The sequence below is a fragment of the Caretta caretta genome, chromosome 25 (genome assembly GCF_965140235.1).
Source record: "Caretta caretta isolate rCarCar2 chromosome 25, rCarCar1.hap1, whole genome shotgun sequence".
In the NCBI taxonomy this organism is placed as follows: domain Eukaryota; kingdom Metazoa; phylum Chordata; order Testudines; family Cheloniidae; genus Caretta; species Caretta caretta.
Window position 1 is genome coordinate 6,957,006 of NC_134230.1, and position 22,205 is coordinate 6,979,210.

General features: G+C 43.1%; 1 protein-coding gene across 6 annotated transcripts in view; it reads left to right on the forward strand.

The window, feature by feature from the left end:
* PIP5K1C (phosphatidylinositol-4-phosphate 5-kinase type 1 gamma) overlaps window positions 1-22,205 on the forward strand; it is a 76,570-nt gene that overhangs the window by 15,230 nt on the left and 39,135 nt on the right. The window contains exon 1 of one of the 6 annotated variants that reach the window (XM_048831145.2): window positions 21,605-21,644. The exons of the other annotated variants lie outside the window; for them this stretch is intronic. Coding sequence (XP_048687102.1) covers window positions 21,620-21,644 — 25 coding nt within the window. The 5' untranslated portion in view covers window positions 21,605-21,619. Of the gene's footprint in view, window positions 1-21,604; window positions 21,645-22,205 lie in introns of those variants that run through there. 6 annotated transcript variants of the gene reach the window in all.

Genomic DNA, 22,205 nt, shown 5'->3' on the forward strand with positions numbered 1-22,205 from the left:
AGGATTGTTCTTTGAGCTATCAAAGCTGAGATCTGGAAGATTAACCAGGATCTGTTACATTCCTAACTTTATTATATAATGCTAAGACCATCAATTATTAGATCAATAATTAAGCTTCTTTAGTGGAATGCAAATTATGCTTCATTCTCTACCACTCAATCTTTTCTTTTTCCAGCAATGGTTTATTAAATCTCCTCATGAAAGCAGGTGGGAAGTTAATCCTTCCAGTGTAGAGGGTATAGGATCTGTCTCCTTAGACATAGCATTTGGGCATCTCTTCTGTCTTCGGTTTGTTCTCATGAAAGAGAACTGATTATGCAGCCTCTTTCTCCACTTCAGTCTGTCAGGGTTGAATGTCTGTTTTTTTCACTTCAATATTAAACAGGAGTCACTAGTGGATTAACTTTCTAGGGCTCTCTTCTAAGAAAATGGCTTCTGATCCAGTAATGCTGGAAAATGCTTATTAAAGAAAATGAGAATCTTGGGGGGAGAACTTCCTAAAATTTTGCTAATGACTTTTTGTGGCTTGTTCACTTATTAATCATGTGTAACTATATATAGACTACAGACTAACACGGCTGTTCCTCTGAAACCTATATATAGCCCTTCCTTCTCATCCCAGCACCCCCCAAAAGGCCACTGAAGTCCCTGCAAACCTGAGTTTTTAAATATCTAAGTCCTGACTCTGTGATTGTAGTGGAACAAGACAGTTATTGCAATGAGATGCTGACAATTTAAGCGTATGTCTACACTACGAAATTAGGTCGATTTTATAGAAGTCTATTTTTAGAATTCGATTTTATACAGTCGATTATGTCCACACTAAGCACATTAAGTTAGTGGAGTGCATCCTCACTACTGTGGCTAGCATCGACTTATGGAGTGGTGCACTGTGGGTAGCTATTCCAGTCTCCGCTGCCCATGGGAATTCTGGGTTAAGCTCCCAATGCCTGATGGGGCAAAAACATTGTCGCGGGTGGTTTTGGGTACATGTCATCAGTCGCCCCTCCCTCCGTGAAAGAAAGGGCAGACGATCGTTTCATGCCTTTTTTTTCCCTGGGTTACTCGCGCAGATGCCATACTATAGCAAGCATGGAGCCCGCTCAGCTCATTGTCACCGCTGCTGTTGTGGGCAAGTCTATTGTGGGGGCTGCTCTGATTTAAGTAGCCAATACAATCATTGACGTTCTGTTATCAAGGTTAGTGACGCTGGGAAATGTGCGGGTCTTTTTAGATTTTAGGTGCATCATATTTCTGTCCTTTGTCTCTGGTGAAGAAGTCTTACAGCCGTACATTCAAGTCCGGTCGGCGCTGTAACACCCCATAGTACTTGTGTGGTTGACACATGTAACAGGTCCGAGGCTCTTGCTCTTTTGCCTTGGCCGAGGTACCTTGTCCCACCAGGACCTCCAAGCATTCAACACAGAAGCACCTGCAGCAGCTGGCATTGCTACACAGCAGCAGCTCCTGGGTGCCTTCACAGCAGACGGTGCAGTAGGACTGCTGGCCATCCTTGTCCATGGTGTACGGCTCTACTGCTTCCGCTGCAACTCTGCTGTCCTGTGAGCTGGAGCCTTCTGCCTCAGGCTGCTCTCCCAGCTGGCAGCACCGCACAGTCGCACCTACCCCATCCTACCCCTTGCTCCCATGGCTTGTGAAGCCTAGTCGGTAGTAAGGAACAGTTCAACTATTGGCTGAGCAAGTGCAGAATGGTGGTAGAATGTGCCTTTGGACGTTTAAAAGCTCACTGGCACTGTTGGTCAGACCTCGGCACAACCAGCATTCCCATTGTTGTTGCTGTTTGCTCCATAATATCTGTGAGAGTAAGGGGGAGACATTTATGGTGGGGTGGGAGGTTAAGGCAAATCACTTGGCATCAAATTTTGAGCAGCCAGACACCAGGGCGATTAGAAGAGCACAGCAAGGCGTGCTGCACATCAGAGAGGCTTTGAAAACCAGTTTCATGACTGGCCAGGCTTCAGTGACAGTTGTGTGTTTCTCCTTGATGCAAACCCGCCCCCTTTGTTGATGTTTAATTTCCTGTAAGCCAAACACCCTCCCCCCTTCAAAATAAAGTAACTATTGTTTTGAAACCATGCATTCTTTCTTTATTTATTAAAAAAAAGAGATAATGGACAAGGTAGCCCAGGTGGGGTGCGGGAGGAGGGAAGGACAAGGCCACATGGCTTATTGTAGCCACACTAAAAATCAAACTGTTCGAATGACAGCCTTCTGTTGCTCGAGCCATTCTCTGAAGTGAAGTGGTGCCCGGGGCCTTTCTCCCTCTCTTCCCCTCCCCCAGCCGCGTTCTTGGGTGAGGAGGCTATGGAACACGAGGAGGAGGAGGGTAGGCGGTTATACAGGGAATGCAGCGGGGGGCTGTGCTCTTGTTGGCTTTCCTGCAGCTCCAACAGACGCTTCATCATGGCCGTTCGCTCCCCCATTAGCCTCAGAATGATGTTCTGCTTCTGCTCTTCGTGTTCACTTAATTCTTTCCTGGCCTCTGCCCTGAATGCCTCCAGGCATTAAGCTGTGCCCTATCAGTGCAGGAGGACTGCATGAGCTCAGAAAACATGTCATTGCGAGTGCGTGTTTTTTTTCATCTTCTAATCTGCAATAACTGCAGGGATGGAGATAATAGGGGGAGCGTAGAAACATTCTACACGCTACGATTCTAGGGGGACTGCATGGTCACCTGTGCTGCTGAGTTCACCATGCTGACCAAACAGGAAAAGAAACTAAAAAGTTCCCAGGGCTTTTCCTGTGTACTGGCTAGTGCATTGGAGTGCAAAGCGCTGTCCAGAGCGGTCACAATGGAGCACTCTGGGATAGCTCCCGGAGGCCAATACCGTTGATTTGCGTCCGCACTACCCCAAATTTGACCCAGCAAGGTCAATTTTAGTGCTACTCCCCTCGTCGGGGAGGAGTACAGAAGTCTATTTTAAGAGCCCTTTAGGTCGATGGAACGGGGTTGGTTGTGTGGACGCAGTCATTTTTAAATCGACCTAACATGGCTAAATTTGACCAGTGTAGACCAGGCCTAAGGAATGGAATCAGGAGGCCTGTTTTTGCTTCTAAATCGTAAACTAGGTTTACCTCTCGTTGTGTTTTGTGTGAACAGGGATGGCAACCCCACATTGATGCCAATTTTAAGAACATTTGGAGAAGAAATGATAAGGGTTGGATATTAGGATATTAGGACTCCTGAATTCTGTTCTTGAATCTGCTACTGACTCCATGGCCTTGGGGAAAAGTCACTTAATGTGTCTGTGCCTCCACTTCCTCATTAATAAAATGGGCATAAAACTAGCTTTCACAAGGTGTTGGGGCTTAATGCTTGTAAAGTACTTTGAGATTTTCAGATGGAAAGGTACGATGGATGGACAAAGTTGCTTTTAAAAAAGCAGAGTGACTGAAATGAACTTTGGAAAAACTAACTTCAAACCTCATGAAAACACTTCTATTAATATTGAGATTTGTGAATCTTTTTCCTTTTAAACCATCTTCTGCCTAGTTAGTGAGCTCAGCATTGCAGTGTTGTACTAATACATAAAAACCAAAATGTGAAAATGACTGTTAATTAGCAACCAGAAAGCTAAAACTGACCAGTATGAATTTGCAGAAGCATAAAAATTAAGCTGGATTTCACCTTGGGACAGACTTAAGGTGTTTTTTTTTTTTTGTGCCAAGGTGATGTGGAAAACCATTTTAATCTGTAATAGGGAGTGTCTGAGTCTGTTGTGAAAGGAGAGTAACAGGCACTTGGATTGAGGGTAATCATTTATAAGAGCATTTGATTGATGAATGTATTTTTGGCAGAACTGGTAGGATTGTCTTTAGTTAAAGTAGCTTGACACTTTCCATAACGAGCCCTGTTTTTCAGTTGCTTGCTAACCATTTGGGTTGGACATTTCCATGTTTGCTCTTTCCCTCAGGCTGACTTTTGGTTCAGTGGTTCATTCGTTTCTGAGAATGAGGGCAAGAAAAGTAGCTTTGCCAGTATTACACATTGTTCCATTGAGCTCTAGCATCCCCATCCTTTGAAGTAAGATCATGAAACTTGAAAGTGATAGTGCTGGGGTCAGATAACTGCCTTTTGCTTTCCCCCTCCCAGTCATCCACTTACACGTGCTCAGTAGAGCTTGTTAAAATTTCTTTGGTCATGGTGCGAGCCCCCACTGAGCCTCTTTCATGGTGGACACGGAGCTAGAGCTCCAGTCAGGGATCACAGCAGCCACAACTCCCTGTGTCTGAGAAGAAAAATTCGCTGGGTTGGGAGCTAGGAAAAGATAATGAGTTCTAGTCTTACACTCCTGGGGGAATTCTGTACCCAAAAAATAAATTCTGCACACTATTTTAAAATTCTGCAAATTTTATTTCTCAAAATAACACTACATAATCATGCTAGTTCCAATTATTTTGGTAACTTATTTCAAAATACCTGTCAGCAAGTATGTCTGCAACAATAGAGACACAGAAATTTCCCACCAGGAGTAGTGTGTTAAAGAAACTCTTAGGACAACCCAGTTCGTGTTTCTCTGCCTCCTCCCTGTCCTGAGCCCATCTGGGGGCCTCTCCCATCCAATACACCCGAACCCCCTACCTCCCCCAGCACCAAACCCCCCCCCCCCCACTCCTCAGAGCCCAGGGATCCAGAGGGAGAATCAGTCTGAGGCTGGGTCCCAGGCTTGTGTGGAGTTTTCTGTGTGCCGCTGTCTCCTTCCCTCAGGGGGTGCTGGGAACTGCAGTTGCTGGGACCCCTCTAGCTCTGCCCCCCACCTCGCCCCAGTAGTGTCTTCTGGGTGCAAGCTGGGCTCTGCTGGGTCCAGCGGTCCCTAGCAGTGACCAGCAGCACTGCAGCCTATTTTTGTGGGGGAAAGGAAATTCTGCATGCACAACATTAATTTCTGCAAAACCTCTGCATTGCACGGATTTCCCCCAGGAGCAGTCCCTGCTTTTCCACTGACTTAATTCTGTGCACTTCACAGCCCTCACTGAGAGGGGGTCCATCTGCCTACCTTAAGAGGTAGGCAAGTATCACTTTTCCCCCTCCCTTTTCACATATGAGGGAAACTGAGAGATTGCACAAGGTCACTTCCAGTAGAACCAAGAATAGAGCTCTGTCTCTAGTATGACAGACCCAAGCCTCTTTCTTCTTAGGTGCCCTGCCCTGAATGAACGTGTGACGTTTATGTGCCTGGCTGTGCAGACCACATCTCCCACTATTCCTACAGCATCTGGAATAGAGCCAGAGATTTTCAGCATTCCTCTCTTGTCTAACAAATAGTTGTGTAAGCCATGGGCAAGTTTGTGTCAAGCCACCTTATGGTTCATCCACATAGAGGCTAATGGTGGCTACTTACTCTTTTAGCTCAAGTGGTAGAGGTCTGTGCCTTGGACCCAAGGATTCTGGGTTATAACCCTCCATGCAGAGGGTCTTCATGTTCTACATGATCTAACTTCTGTTTTTTAAGAATCTTAGGAAACTATTGTAAAGATCTTAAAAGAACATTAAGGTTGCAAAATCAGGCACTCAGACATTAAGAAATGTTAAGTTTAAGGTTGCAAGCTATAATCTTGAATTGCATGTGACATAACTTACTCGTCTAAGCATCCCTGTCTTATTCAGTGTGCAGGATGGACAGTGAATGAGGCAGTGTGTTGCATGAAGAGAAATGATTCTCTCTCTTGTGCACAAGGCACTAGGCCAGAACTTGAGCTGGGTTCGGTTTCTGGCTCTGCCTCTAACTGCTTGTGACGGTGGGCACGACTATTGCAATGTACCAGTGCAGGAGGCCAGAATGAAAGTTGCATGATCACTCTTAATTCTGGCACTTCCTAAGTCTTGAATACTTGACATTGCAACCCCAGTGTCTTTGGAAGTTTTCTATATTTAATATATAATGTTATTGCTCTATTTATATTCTAATTTAAGATTCCTGTCTGAAAAGACCATTGTTCTTTAGCTCGGACCATTTACCCTTACAAAGTCTGGGCACACAAATGGGGAGAACTCGTTCCTGAATGAATAAAAATTTGACACAGCCGTATTTGTTAAATGGAAGTAATAGATGCCAAGCTAGGAGTATAAGAGAGAACGCTGCTCAGTGGGCTGGAGATACTGCCTCGTTTTTATCAGTCTGCTTTTGAGCAAACTTGCAGATCTGTACCAGGAAGGGCCTGTTCTTCAGCTCGGGGTTGGCTTGGCCATGTTGGAGGCGCCTGTGAGAATGGTGTACAGTGTCATGTAGCTAACGCATCCATACTTCTCAGCTTATCGGCTGAGTCACAAGGTGCCATACCTCACTGACAGTTCCTCTGGAAATAGGATTTCTACTGAAGTTTCATCTTTAAGGTTCATTATGGTCTCTGGCAGCTCACTTTGAGCTTGTTTTGTTTGAACAGTTTAGGTGCCTCTCTTTGATCCTCTCTTTCCTATACTTGTACATTTTTAAAGGGCCATCACCAACTTGAAAACCACATTTGTCTGAAAATGTTGGACATATTATTTAAAGAGGGCCGTATAAGACACAAGAACTCTTCTTTTTTTTTAATCAGTTTCAATAAATCAAGTTGAAACATTCTCTTTGAAATTAACCTCAAATTAGATAAAATGTTAATGTCCTCTTCTCTTCTCCTCTCCCCCAGCCTCTTCAACGTTGTAAGCTCTAGCCTCTGGCCACTGGAAAGTGCTTCATGAAGGAGAGGAGTTTAGTCAGTGTGATGTGAGCAGCCTAGCAAAGGGGCTGCATGTTCAGTGACGCATGTTGTTACACAGCCCCATTCACAAATCCCCTGTTCGTCTGTGCTGCTTTGAGCACCCCCAGGAAAATCTCCCTGTCATGCAACGTTAGCAAGAGTAGAATTAAATCTTAGAGGATTTAGACAAGCAGCTTTTGCTGCAAGCAAATCGGAAAATACCCCACCCGCTAAGAAAAATCCAGGTATATTTCCAGAGTGACGCATAAGACATGGCCTTAGTATTCAGACAGTTGCTTTTACTGTGAGCAAAGGGTGTTACATCTTTGGGGTCTGATCTTGTGGTGCTGAGTTCCCACTGACATCAGAGTTGTACTTGCTTACGCCTGCACTGAGTCTGACTGTAGCGGTGCCAGCAGATCCTGGTACTAGGGCAGTGAAATTCTGGATCTTCTCCTTTTCCCCACTAGCACTGGATTTAGAGGAGTGTTTTGATGTACTTACCTTTAGTTCTTTCAGTAGTTAGTTTCTCAACTGGGTGTCTATCTTTTGCCCTTCCAGAAGGCCAGAATCTTTCTCTGTGGTACCAAAATGTCTTTAGCAGTTTGAGGGGAGGAGTTTGTAGTTAGTAAATGTAACTTCTAGTCTTCGAACAGTGGTTGGTAGTAAGCAGATAGCTTGCGTCCCCTCTAGCAACACAACATAATGAAGGAAATAGTTAATGAACATATCTGTCTAATTTATCCCTCCTACATCTTTCTCATGTAGTGCAGAGGTTCTGATTTTATCATTCTGTGGAGCACTCTGTAAGGGGGAAAATCAGCAGTATTTCAGTTCCACTTAAATTCCCTACTCCTTTCTGTCTGCTACAGTGTTCTTGTGAGCAATGCACTGGGTCTCCCTGCCCCACCGGATGTTTCTAGAACCACTGGGGGGCGGGGGGTGGAATTCCGGAGGTATTACCACAGGCAGTGGAGATCAAAGTGTGGTTAGTATGGAAAGATGTTGCCCGGTGCTAATCTCCAGGACCACTGGGTACAGGGTTTTGGTTTGGTTAGTTTGTGATACTTTGTCAGTTGAGTGAAGGTCTTCGATTTGGCTGCAGGTTCTTTGTTCATTCCTAACTCCAGGGTCAGCCATAGCCGCATACTGTCATGCTAACTCTGTAGCTGAGGACTAGCCACCTCCTCAAAGGCTGTTGGTGGTCAAGTGTCAGAGGGCCCTAGGTGGGTTGATTTGCTGTCGCTTGAGGAAACCCCCTCTGCAGTGCAAAGCCGGGAGGTTTGGAATGGAGCCTTGTGCACCTAATCCCACTGGAACGTGTACCATTACAAAAGGGGTGTGTCTGGGGAAATAGAGTAGAGTGGTATCTAAGGGGAGAATAACTGCTTTCCCAAGCAGTCTGTGATGCCAGGTAGGTTGGGGGAACTCATGAACTCACTAAATCTTCCCCTTTATTAACATGTTAGAAGGAAGAGCCCAGCGGAGACACTGCAGATCAGTTTCTCTCCCTGCCCAGAGGCTTTAAAGCTGCTTACGCCTTGCTTTCCTGCAGGAATCCATGGTTTGTTTTGAAGTATCAATGCTTTGCTAAAGTGTGTGGATCTGACAGGGAGGGGAATTTAATTCTGAGCTGAGTTCTAAGGCCTTTGACTATATCAGCTCTTGTCAGGCTTCTCCAGGTCAGCTTCAGGCTTCAATATAGTGTCAGGAATAGGTTGTCTGGGGTCTTGTGGGACAGTTGGAGACCCCTTTGTTAATTGTCCAACATGTTGCTTGTGGTTCTGATGGAATCTGCTGATGGTCAGTTTAGCCTGTCCTTTTAGTCTAACCAAAGGAGCAGCGTGGTTCTTGTTCTACCTCCTGCTGCCCCCATTCTTGAAAGAGAAAGGGTAAAGTAGCTGTGATTTGTATTAAATACTAAAGCTGTAGGGTCTGCCCAGTTAACTCCAGTGATCAAATGAGGAAGCTCAGTGTCTGTTGTTTTGGGGTCCTAGTGTCATGTGGCAGGAGCAGAGATGGTCTAGACAGTACATTTCTCTCCTGGGTAGATTGGGGAGAGTGCATTCTTGCTCTTGAATGAGATTCTCCTTTTCCCCCACGCCCCGGGATAGCTTTTGAGCATTCAGAATGATATTGATTGGCTCTGGAGACATCCATTGCGGGATGTCCAAGGACCTTATTTCCTCTGCTACAAATCAACATGGCAGTATAATGTGCTGCTAAGGTGTGTCTGTCAAAGGGCATTGGATATGTCATAGATGTAGGAAGATGGGTTTCTGTCTCAAAGAGCTTACAGTTCTTATACAACCCTCATTGTGGGATAAAAGAGATCCAATGGTGTTGACTACCTCAAATTAGTCTGTAGGTCAAAATTTGCCAATAGTGAATGCTTGATTTTGGAGGTTGTAATAATAAGAAGCCAAGGATTAGGAAAAGGATTCCATTTCTTCACCACTGACTCATTGGTTGACCTTTGGGAAAGTCACTCCCATATCTGCCTGTCGTTTCCCATCTGTAAACTGGTGACAACACAGGTGTGTTAAGAAGTTTTCTTGATTAATCTCTGAAATCCTCCAATGACAGGTGGCATAGAAGTGGAAAGAAATACTATTTTTGGTTAAAATCTGCACTTCGTCTATAGTGGTAAAAAACTGTATTGCAAAAGTTAAATGTCTGAACGTACCACTGGATTACATAATGATACAGCTGAATGTGGAGCAGTGTACTCTGCGACTAGGTATTGTGTATGTTCTTCTTGATTAGATTTTTGATTCATTTTCCAGATGACCTATCATACAGTTCATGCTAAGCTCTCTGAAAAGCCCTTCCTAGCCATGCAGCTGATTTAAAACAGTAAAATAGCTCATTGTTTTAAATTTCACTGCATTTGTTCTGCTTATTCAGAGCTGGAACTGGCCTCTCTGCTGTAAATGTTTCCTGGTTCGTTGTCAAGGAGACATTTTAACACAGTATGTATTAGCTCAGCAGTTCCCGCTGTGGGAGGAATGCCCCGTTGTAGCGAGTCAGGAGAGAAAGAGCATACCCTATGGTGAGAAGTAGTCTAGGCTTGGAGTGGGATGAGTTAATTGCTATCCTGAATCACCTTGTGATCCTGGATAACAGCAGATTATTTCCTGTGACAGCATGAGTTTCTGCTGAAGAACTTCTTAGAAATAGCCTGGTTAGATGCCTTTTTTTACTGCAGAAGTATCCTGTTTGTTGCAGTCATTTATACTAAAGAGGTTCCTTGAGCAAGGCATCTTATTCCATAGCTCTGGTTATGCTGTATAATGTAGTGTGCAATGATTAGCTCAAAGAATATATGGCTACAGTTCAGCTGGTGGTCTCCTTCCTATAGGAGTGAGTTCAGGAAATGATTGTAGAGTCACAGGGGAGCTCTTTCCTCTGGCCCTAGGTTCACGCAGTGTAAGTCTCTCATGCGATAGGGCAGGAAGTCTAGATATCATAGAACTGGAAGGGACCTCAAGAGGTCATCTAGTCCAGTCCCCTGCACTCAAGGCAGGACTCAGTATTATCTAGACCATCCCGGACAGGTGTTTGTCCAACCTGCTCTTAAAAATCCCCAATGACGGAGATTCCACAACCTCCCTGGGCAATTTATTCCAGTGCTTAACCACCCTGACAGTTCGGAATTTTTTTCCGAAAGTCCAACCTAAACCGTTCTTGCTGCAATTTAAGCCCATTGCTTCTTGTCCTATCCTCAGAGATTAAGAAGAAAAAATTTTCTCCCTCCTCCTTGTAACAACCTTTTATGTACTTGAAAACATTATCATGTCCCCTCTGTTGTCTCTTCTCCAGACTAAACAAACCCAATTTTTTCAGTCTTCCCTCACAGGTCAAGTTTTGTAGACCTTTAATCATATTTGTTGCTCTTCTTTGGACTTTCTCCAATTTGTCCACGTCTTTCCTGAATTGTGGCGCCCAGAACTGGACACAATACTCAGGTTGAGGGCTAATCAGTGCTGAATAGAGCAGAAGAATTACTTCTCGTGTCTTGCTTACAACACTCCTGCTAATACATCCCAGAATGATGTTTGCTTTTTTTGTAGCAGCATTACACTGTTGACTCATATTTAGCTTGTGATCCACTATGACCCCCAGACCCCTTTCTGCAGTACTCCTTCCTAGGCAGTCATTGCCCATTTTGTATGTGTGCAACTGATTGTTCCTTCCTAAGTAGAGTACTTTGCATTTGTCGTTATTGAATTTCATCCTATTTACTTCAGACCATTTCTCCAGTTTGTCCAGATCATTTCATCCTATCCTCCAAAGCACTTGCAACCCCTCCCAGCTTGGTATCGTCCGCAACCTTTATAAGTGTACTCTCTATGCCATTTTCTAAATCATTGATGAAGATATTGAACAGAACTGGACCCAGAATTGATCCCTGCAGGACCCCACTCGTTATACCCTTCCAGCATGACTGTGAACCCCTGATAACTACTCTCTGGGAATGATTTTCCAACCAGTTATGCATCCACCTTATAGTAGCTCCATCTAGGTTGTATTTCCCTTGTTTGTTTGTGAGAAGATCATGCAAGACCATATCAAAAGCCTTACTAAAGTCTAGATATATCACCTCTACCGCTTCGCTTCTCTTCTCTCCCCCCCCCCCCCATCCACAAGGCTTGTTACCCTATCAAAGTAAGCTATCAGTTGGTTTGACACTATTTGTTCTTGACAAATCCATGCTGACTGTTATTTATCACCTTATCTTCTAGGTGTTTGCAAATTGATTGCTTAATTATTTGCTCCACTATCTTTCTGGGTACAGAAGTTAAGCTGACTGGTCTGTAATTCCCCAGGTTTTCCTTATTTCCCTTTTTATTGGTCCACTATATTTGCCCTTTTCCCAGTCTTCTGGAATGTCTCACATCTTCCATGACTTTTCAAAGATAATTGCTAATGGCTTAGATATCTCCTCAGTCAGCTCCTTGAGTATTCTAGGATTTAATCAGGCCCTGGTGACTTGAAGACATCTAACTTGTCTAAATAATTTTTGACTTGTTCTTTCCCTTTTTAGGATTTTAGATTCTGATCCTACCTCTTTTTCACTGGCATTCACTATGTTAGGCATCCAGTCACCACAAACCTTTTTGGTGAAAACCGAAACAAAAATCATTAAGCACCTATGCCATTTCCACATTTTCTGTTATTGTCTTCCCCCCTCCATTGAGTAACGGGCCTACTCTGTCCTTGGTCTTCCTCTTGCTTCTAATGTATTTGTAGAATGTTTTGTTGTTTCCTTTTATGTTCCTAGCTAGGTTGATCTCATTTTGTGCCTTGGCTTGTCTAATTTTATCCCTACATACTTGTGTTATTTGTTTATATTCATCCTTTGTAATTTGACCAAGTTTCCACTTTTTGTAGGACTCTTTTTTTTGAGTTTTAGATCATTGAAGATCTCCTGGTTAAGCCAGGGTGGTCTCTTGCCATACTTCCCAACTTTCCTACTCAGTGGGATAGTTTGCTCTTTTGGCCTTAATAATGTCTCTTTGAAAAACTGCCAACTGTCTTCAATTGTTTTTCCCCTTAGACTTGCTTCCCATGGGATTTTACCTACCAACACCCTGAGTTTGCTAAAGTCTGCCTCCTTGAAATCCATTGTCTTTATTGTGCTGTTCTCCCTCCTACCATTCCTTAGAATCATGAACTCTACCATTTCATGATCACTTTCACCCAAGTTGCCTTCCACTTTCAAATTCTCAACCAGTTCTTCCCTATTTGTCAAAATCAAATCTAGAACAGCCTCTTCCCCCTCAGTAGCTTTCTCCACCTTCTGAAATAAAAAATAGTCTCCAATACATTCCAAGAACTTGTTGGATAATCTGTCCCCTGCTGTGTTGTTTTCCTAATAGATGTCTGGGTAGCTGAAGTCCCCCATCACCACCAAGTCCTGGGCTTTGGATGATTTTGTTAGTTGTTTAAAAAAAGCCTCATCCACTTCTTCTTGGTTTGGTGGTCTGTAGTAGACCCCAACCATGACATCACCCTTGTTTTTTTACCCCTTTTATCATTACCCAGAGACTTTCAGCAAGTCTGTCTCTTATTTCTATCTCAACCTCAATCCAAGTTTGTACATTTTTAATATATAAGGCAACACCTCCTCCCTTTTTTACCTGCCTGCCCTTCCTGAGCAAGCTGTACCCTTCTGTACCAATATTCCCATCATGCGGATTATCCCACCAAGTTTCCGTGATGCCAGCTATTTCATAGTTGTGTGTGTTTACTAGCATTTCGAGTTCTTCCTGCTTATTCCCCATATTTCTCACATTAGCACTCGGACATCTACGATACTGATTTGATTTCCCTCTCCCCACTCCCAGTTCTGTGTTCTCTCCCTTATTTCTGCTATAACAGCCCATGCTCCCCACAAAGTCCGATCCTTCTCCCAGGTCTCCGTATTTTTTGACTTGCCTGTGGGCTTTGGTGACCTGCCCCCTTCGAACCTAATTTAAAGCCCTCCTCACTAGGTTAGCCAGTCTGTAGCCAAATATGGGGGAGTTCACAGCTATAGACTGTGCCAGCAAGAGGCACTAAAATGAGTGTCCTGGGATTCTTGAAGCTACCCCAGTCCCATTTTATCTTGAGAGAGACCATGTACAGTGTGGTATAGACACTGGCTCAGAGCTCTCTGCTGTTGCTGCATAGTAATATTTATATTACGGTAGCACCCGAAGGCCCCAGCCCAGATCAGAGCCCCTTTTTGCTAGGAGTTGTACAAACAGATATAAGAAGACATTTTTCTGCCCTGAAGAGCCTACCATCAAAATAGGCAAGACAAAGGGTGTGGGAAAGAGATTAATCTATTCTGAGGCCAGATAGGAGCATTATGATCATCTAGTGTGACCTCCTGTGTAAACAGGTCGGAGAATTGCCCCACAATAATTCCTAGAGCAGGTCTTTTAGAACAGGCGTTCTCAACCTTTTTCTTTCTGAGGCCCTCCAACATGCTATAAAGACTCCACAGCCCACCTGTGCCACAACAACCATCTGCATATAAAAGGCAGGGCCAGTATTAGGGGGTAGCAAGCAGGGCAATTGCCTGGGGCCCTCCACCACAGGAGGCCCTGTGGAGCAAAGTTGCTCTGGCTTCAGCTTCAGCCCATGCAGTGGGATTTCAGCTTTCTGCCCTGGGCCACAGTAAGTCTAATGCTGGCCCTGCTTGGCGGACCCCCTGAAACTTGCTTGGGGCCCCCCAGTGGTCCCCAGACCCCTGGTTGAGAACCACAGTCAAATCACTCAAATCAATAACCTGTCTTCATTGTTTACCGCTCCCACAATTTTTGTCATCTGCCAACTTTATCAATGATTTCACTTTTCTTCCAGGTCATTGATAAAATTGATAAGTAGAGTAGGGCCAAGAATCGATCCCTGTGGGATGCCACTGGAAACACACATGCTCTATGACAGTTCCCCATTTATGGTTACATTTTGAGATCTTTATCAGCCATATTTGTAATCTCATTAAAAAAAATCAAGTTAGTTTGACAGGATCTATTACCCTTAAACCCATGTTAATTTGCATTAATTACATTACCCTCCTTTAATTCTTTATTAAGAGTCCTGAATCAGAGCTCCATTATCTTACCCAGGATTGGTATCAGGATGACAGGCCTATAATTATTCGGGTCATCCTGTTTACCCGTTTTAAAAATTAACACAACATTCGCTTTCTTCCAGGCTTCTAGAACTCCTCCAATGCTCCAAGACTTATTGAAAATCAACATTAATGATCCATCGAGTTCCCCAGCCAGCTCTCTAAAAATGTCTTGGATGCAAGTTATCTGGACCTGCTGATTTTAAAAATGTCTGACTTTAGTAGCTTCTGTTTAACATCATCCAAAGATTACTAGCTGAATGGAATGTTATCACCATACAATGAGAATATATCTGTTGTTTTCCTCAAATATAGAACAGTAATATTTATTGAACACTTTGCATTTTCTACATTATTATTGATAATTCTACCACCTACATTGAGTAATGGACCAATACGATTGGCAGGATTCTTTTTATTATTGTCCTTAACTCTGCTGGCTATAGATTTCTCCTTGTCTCTTTCCTTCCCTTATCAATTTTCTACAGTACCTAACTTCTCATTTATATTCATTACTATTTCCCCTTTCTTCCATTCGTTATATTATTATTTTTTATTTGTTACAGCTGCCCTCATTTCCTCTCTAAACCAGGTCAGTTTTTTAACCAGCACGGCCTTCTTCCTTGATTACGGGTTTGTGGCTTTTGGGATATCTGGTATTCATTCTCATTTTTCTGATTAAATTCTTCCCTGAGCTGATTTGGCTCACAATTGTCTTCAGCTTTGTGAAATTCACCCTATTAAAGCACTGTGTGTGTGTATATATATATTTTTATTTTACTGGTCTGGACTTCATTCAACTTGCACATTATAAATGTGATCAAGTCTTGAACACTTGTACACAAGCTAATATTAATTTTTAGTTCAATGATCAGTTCCTCTTTATCTGTTAGGACAACGTCTAATATCGAATTGTCCTGTGTTGGCTACAACACTTTGAGTTAAGAAATTGTCATGTGTAATATTTAGAAATTCCAAGGATGTTTTAGTACTGGCAACATGAGACTTCCAGCATATGTCACTCCAGTTGAAGTCCCCCATGATCACATAGCTTTTTCCTCTACACTTTATAGATAGGCGCATAAGGTAGCGGTCATCCTGTTTCTTAGTGTGATTTGGTTGTCAGTACCAACTAATACCCGACCTTGTATTGTATCTGTTTGAATGCTTATGGATCAATATTCTGTATTATTTTCTTCTGAATTATCAGTTACTCAGAAACAGGGCAATGGCATTTTTGACAGTGCCACTCTTCCTCCCGCTTTGTCCACTCAATCCTTCTTAAATAGGTTTTAACCATAAATTTTCACATTCCAGTTGTGCAGAACATTCACCAGGTTTCTGTAATATCACCTAGATCGAATTTACGTTCACAAATGAGCAATTCCAGTTCTTCTTTGTCATCCTAGCTTTGGTGTATCGGCAATTCCAGAATGCCTTCTCTTCATGTCCTTTGATTCCTTGATTAATATTGTTCTCAGCATCTTGATTTGTGCCAGTGAAGAGTTTATATTTTCCCTCTTTTTACCCTCCTCTTTCGTTATTCGTTTAACCCCTTCCTGACTTTTCTGACCAGTCTGTTCCCAAGGTGATTGGTCCCGTTCTAGTGGGGTGGAGTCCATCCAAACTATCTAGCCCCCTCTCTCCATAGAAGGTGGACCAACATTCCACAAAACAAACCTCTACTCCACTTTACTGAGTCAGCGATTGACTTTCATAATCTTCTGACTTCTGTCTTCCTTCGCTCGTGGGATAGGAAGGATCTTGAAGAGGATTGCATGGATATTCTTCAGCACACTTGTGTGCATCATACAATCAGAGTGTAGAAGATGTTGGTTGGCAAATGGCATGGTAGTTCCACCTGGTGGTGGTGGTGGTTGGTTTTTTACATACTGTGAGGGAGCTGAAGAATTAATAGGAGTAGAGGAGGGAAGGAAGGGAGGATAAAGAGGGGAGTATGGAGGACCAAGCAGTTGAAGCTGTAGTGGTGGGACTGGGAGGTAGCTGGACGTTCTCCCTCTCTGCTGATGGGTCATTTACTCCAGAGGCCAAATTGAAGTAAGTAGTCTGATACCTCCACTCATGTCTGGGGGCCTCTGAAAGTCTCCTGTGAAGCCTGCTCCAGCCAGTGGCTATGGAAAGCTGGATGCTACTCAGTTCTACCCTCTTCGATACAGCTTGCTTGGATGGTAAGCTCTCCAGGGCTTGAGCTGTGTGGTACTTATAATGCACCATGCTCACTTATGGTGCTGTAGAATGCCTCATCTAAACACAGCTGAACTAGTGTGACTTGTTTTATAGCTTGTTAGTTAAACAGGTGCAACTCCTATGTATAGACAGGCCTAAAGTAACTCACTGAATTTTCCTGAATGCTCTAGGGGAGAATGGATTCATTTCGGTATATAAAGTTTGCTTGCCTTTTACAGGCTCATCTTATGTTGTCTTTCCCCCTTAATGAGTACAACCTCTCAAATTGCTTTACTTCACTGATTCTGTAAGCTCACAAATGGCATAAACTGAGGAATTTTCTTTGTTCTGGGTACAGTTAGCCACAGCAGCTCCTCGCAGGGATGTGCTGTATTTTTTTTTTTAAATAGTGGGTTACTTTACGTATATCATCCTCAGCAAGCTGTGTTGCTTTTTAAAGGGAAGTCTTATCTATTTAACAAGGTAAAGTAGGTCATTGTAGATCTCTGGAAAGGCCAGTTTGTAAATAGCTTCCCCTTCAGAGTGATGTTACTCTGTTTTCCCTCTAATTACTGCCCTCGTGCTGTGCCGCTGGGTAGGAACTGAGACTGCATGTTGTGGGGACAAGATGGAGGCCCTCTGAGGTTGGCTTCATCCCAGTCCACTTCTTTCCATTTGATGCATTCTGAATGCCAGCACTGATTTCTCTTCTACAACCTTGCCTGGCTGGCTTGCCTACTTAGGATGCTTATGAGTCTCAGCGTGAAGTCCTTTTTTGGCATCTTTTCCGAATTGCTTTTTCCTTAATTTCTTTTAAGATCAGTCTCTAATGGAAAAGAACAGCATCGTGCCGTCTCTTAAGATGGATATTTCATTTCCAGTACTTCCTACCATATTTCTCTTAACATGTCTAATATGTGTGTTTTCATTCATTCATTATAGCTCATACCTCTGCGCTCTCCACTTTCTCTTCCAGTGCTTTGTAATGTAATACATTGACCAGAACAAGCTGCAGTTAGAACTGACCTAACAAGCAATCTTCACATCCTTGATGCTCTCTTTGCTTCTCTGTATTGTCTAGACAGGTTAAGAATGTGCATGGTTCTTTGGTATATAGGCAATTCAAGAATTCCTTCTCTTCATGTCCTTTGGTTCCTTGATTAATATTGTTCTCAACATCTCAATTTTGTGCCATCTGAGTGCTCAATCTTCCCTCTTTTTACCCTCCCATTTTACTAGTTTAACCCCCTCCTCATACAATCATCTTCCTCCTGCAATTCAGTTTAGTTTCAGAGCAGATTGAACAAACATAAAAATGTTTTGTGTACATGCATTGCATTATAGTAGCATAACATACAATCTTCTAGTTGATTGGAAAGGGTCAGCACTGAAGAAATGTCAGGCTTTTAAATGTCACTGCTAGTCACAAAATAAAAATGTAGTCCAGTGCTTTCAGACACTATCTTCCAAAGTTCAGCTATGTTGCGACTGCTAAAATGGACAACCAGTGTTGATCAGCCAAAAGTCTGTTATGCACCGTCTACTGCATTTTTTTTTCTGGTGTTATCAATATAACTTTCTAATAAAAGGATAATCATAGAATATCAGGGCTGGAAGAGACCTCAGGAGGTCATCTAGTCCAACCCCCTGCTCAAAGCAGGACCAATCCCCAATTTTTGCCCCAGGTCCCTAAATGGCCCCCTCAAGGATTGAACTCTCAGCCCTGGGTTTAGCAGGCCAATGGTCAAATCACTGAGCTATCCCTCCCCCCACCACTAAGTGGCATTTCATATTCAGGAGTGTACTTATTTACTGACATCTGAGGTTGATTGTAACAACAAATGAGTCCTCGGTAAATTCACCAGCTACTCAAGCTTTACTTCCTTGGCCTTACCCTGCAGAACATCACAGTAGCAATAACATCGGTAGTGGTAGGGGTATCTTCATTATAAGACCCTATTATCAGATGTCTGTAAATGTTCTGAAGGAGTTACCCTTGGATAGAAACTTCTTGTGACTCTTAGCTCAGAAGTGAACATTTTTGGTGGCTTTGTCAAATTTCTATCTAGCTGCTTTTGAAGGAATAGCTTTGAAAATTTCTTCTTTAGTCGTTTAGCTTTTCAAGTTTCTCCTTTGTGCTTAAATAACTGAAAAACTTAATTTTAAAACTTCAGTCTTTACATAGGTTTTGGCCAATGAGGGCCTTTTTGCCTTTACTGAAATTTGGCTTAGAAACGGCATATGGGTAGTCTTCGGATTTTTTTAGGCTATGTCGACACTACACACCTTTTAGCAACACAGCTGTGCCATTACAGCCGTACCACTAAAAGGTGCGCAGTGTAGTCACTCTTTGTCAGCAGGGGAGAGCTCTCATGCTGACAAAATAAATCCATCCCCACTGAGAGGTGGGAGCTTTGTCGGTGGGAGAGCTCTCCCGCTGACACAGCGCTGTTCGCACTGACGCTTTTTGTTGGTAAAACTTTTGTCGTTGGCGGGGGGGGGGTGTTTTTCACATCCCCTGAATGACAGAAGTTTTACCGATGAAAGTGTGGTGTAGACAACGCCTCCTATACATGCACACACCCAACTGTAGACTCTTGGGAAGGCAGCATGGTCTGGGAGGCAGAAGCACTGGGTTCTATTCCTGCCTCTGCCAGTGACCTGCTGGGTGATCTTGGACATGTTCCTTCACTTGTCTCCATCTGTAAAATGGGAGTAGTTCTGAAATCTTTTTGTAAAGTGCTTTGAGACCTGTGAATAGACTAAGCTAACCTAGGGCTAAGCTAAATAAGATTCTTGAACCTATTTAGATTGAATTGTCTTGGGACTTTACAACTCTTTACAGCCTTTTTTCATTGCCATGTTTACTGGAAAAGTCATGGAGCACACCACAGTTAGTATTCAACTTAAACACCCTGCACAGTGAGGGAAAAATTGTGGCTGCATTGGGAAAACATCTGATTACCTTTACCCCTCTAAAAATCCCCCAAAACAAAACCACCTTCTCTGAAACATCTGATCTGTTTTGGCTGAAACTTTCCAAATAAATTTACCCTGAGATAGACACCTAGCATAAAGAATTTCAACCCAATTGCTTAGTTTGGCAAACGCTTTATAAGCATCGGGACAGTAATGGAAAGGGTTAGGCAACCTTAGCTGTGTTGCCACTGGCTCCTATCATAATACTTAATAGAAATGTATTCAATTGTTTTTTCCTGATGTGAAGTCTCAACCCAAATGTTACCAGTTTGCCACCTGTTAAGTTTACCCTGTGTCTCCTTCCATGCATTCTCCCTGCTGTACAACTAGGGCCGGAAGTTGGCCCACAAATAAATCAGTGAGGAGGTTCAGCCCATTAGAACTTAGTGCACCTGCGTTTAGCACAGTGCAGTTATATTGTACTGCACTAGGGCATCCAATCCACTGGCTCTTTGAGTTAATTTCTATGAAAGCTTTGCAGTCGTCATTTAAATCTTTAAGTGTTGCCTCATTTTTCCACCTGAGTACAGTCGTGGCTGTTCAGCGGGCTTTGGAGCAGACAACTAAAGTTAAGATGTTTTCTGTCATTGATTATCTAGGTGCCAATCTTTATGGCAGTGAGTCACACTTGCTCCCTAATGTGAGTTTGAGAAGAGTTTGCTTTATGGCCTATTTCTCTTCTATAAAAGATTGTTTTGGCACCCTAGAATCTCCTACTATAGAACTTGTGAGTGAAACCAGTTTCAGTTAAGGTGTTTACTTTTATATAGATTCTAGTATTAAATTAAATCAAAACGAGCGAATTATTCTATAAATAAAAATAAAATAAATCAGTTTTCTTTTTTTATATTTAGCTGCAGTTTTTTCATTAGAACCCCAGAATGTGGCAGGATTCTCTTTAAAGGGGCATTTGACATCTGATATGCTAGGTCAGCTGTAAATTACAACTGTGGCCAAGATTTCCAAAAGAATGTAAGGGAGTGGGGCACCCCATATAGGTAGCTTTGAAAATTCAGCCTGTATCCTGTCCTGCTGATGTTTTGTGGGCCACTTACTGGTGGTGTATGTGAGTGTCATAGGTAGCTATAGATCAATCTGGATGTTGCTCAACTGCAAGGAGGATACGTCCTTTGGGACTTGCCTTGATGGTGAAGAAGTAGGATGCAAATAATAAATTGGGTTGTTTAAAAGTACTTTAACTTGTGCTTATTTGTTAACGAAACAACTAATTTTCTCTTCCAGTGTGTCTAGTCTCAGTTTAAATACCCATGATTTTTCAAGGAAGTTACAGTATAAATGAATGCTAAAAGTGGAAGTCAGCTCCCAGAATCTCTCTCTGTATAGCTCTGTAAATGTGCATGGTGCTTTCAGAAATAAATTCAGTCCTTGCCCCAAGGAGTGCTTATATTGGAAGAACAAGAAATTGTGACAGCAGCCAGAGGAAGAGTCAGGGAAGGGGTAAGGGTTAAATCAAACAGAGATGGGAGTTGCATTGTGCTGCAATCAGAATTCTCAGCTCTGAATGTTTTGGGGGGCGGGGTGCCGCCCTTTTTTTTTTTTTGGTTGGGATAGGACAGCAGCAAGTCAAATGTACAGAACATACATTGCCTTTAAAAACAAGGGCTGAGATGGAGACAGGCAGAGAGCTGGAGTTACAGTAGAGTACCCTTGTATGAAGTGGCTGTCTTGAAAATGGCCCAGTGTGATTATGGACTTCTCGAGTTACATTGAGTAAGACGGTTTCAATTAGCTTGTTCAGTGTGGAAACTTCCTAAAGGAGAGCTCCAACTCATCCATAAACCCAAGTGCTGTGTTTCGTGGCTGTATTACGCCTGGAGCTAGAGTTAAGTCAGTTTTTTTCCACCAGGCCATCTGTCAGCTTACTTAAGAGATAAGCACAGCCAAATGCTGCACGCTGAGTAGCCAATGGAATCCTTTCGATTTCTGCACAGACAGAAAGCCTGTTTATTTTGAAAGCCGATTTTTACTGTCAATGCTGTTGTCCCCCGAAACAAAATTTGTTCCAAAGAGCTGTGATCCCTTGCCCTAGGTGGCTGTTTTGATCACCCCTACTCCAGACAATCAGTGTGGACTCTGCACTTGGAACACAGACAACATTAGACACTCCAGATGCTGAGCACTAAAGCAGCTTATGGTAATTATCACAAAATTAAAGATAATCTCTTGCTCTGGAATTCGGACAATGTGCAGAAAGATTAACTCCTGTGGAATACAAAGCTGTAGCAGAAGGGGCCTTAGCCTTTACCTTCCTACAGTCAGCATAGAAAACATAGCCTCTCTGGCTCAAATCCTGCTCTGTTACACTGTGCACCTCCATTGATTTCAACAAGGCTATGCTGGTGTAACTGGGAACAGAATCTGGCCCTTTGAATCATGCCTTTGAGTAGATGGCGTGTTTGTTGGCATTGAGAAGAGGGGCCTTGTCCTGAGGAACTTACAATCTGGATAGACAGCACAGGCACACAGGAGACCATGTTGTGACCTAGAATGGTTGTGAAAGGATTTTCTGTCTGCTCGTCGTCCTAGCGGAGGTTAGTCCTGTGAGCTCTGAAGTGAGAGTGAGCGATACGATTTATGCAAAGAACAGTATTTCAGAAGAAGAAGACAGTGCAGTGGAATGGAATCCAGGGCCCTTCTGCTCATCCTTCCTACTGGTCATTTACCTGTTGCACTTGGGGGAGTTTTTTAAAAAATA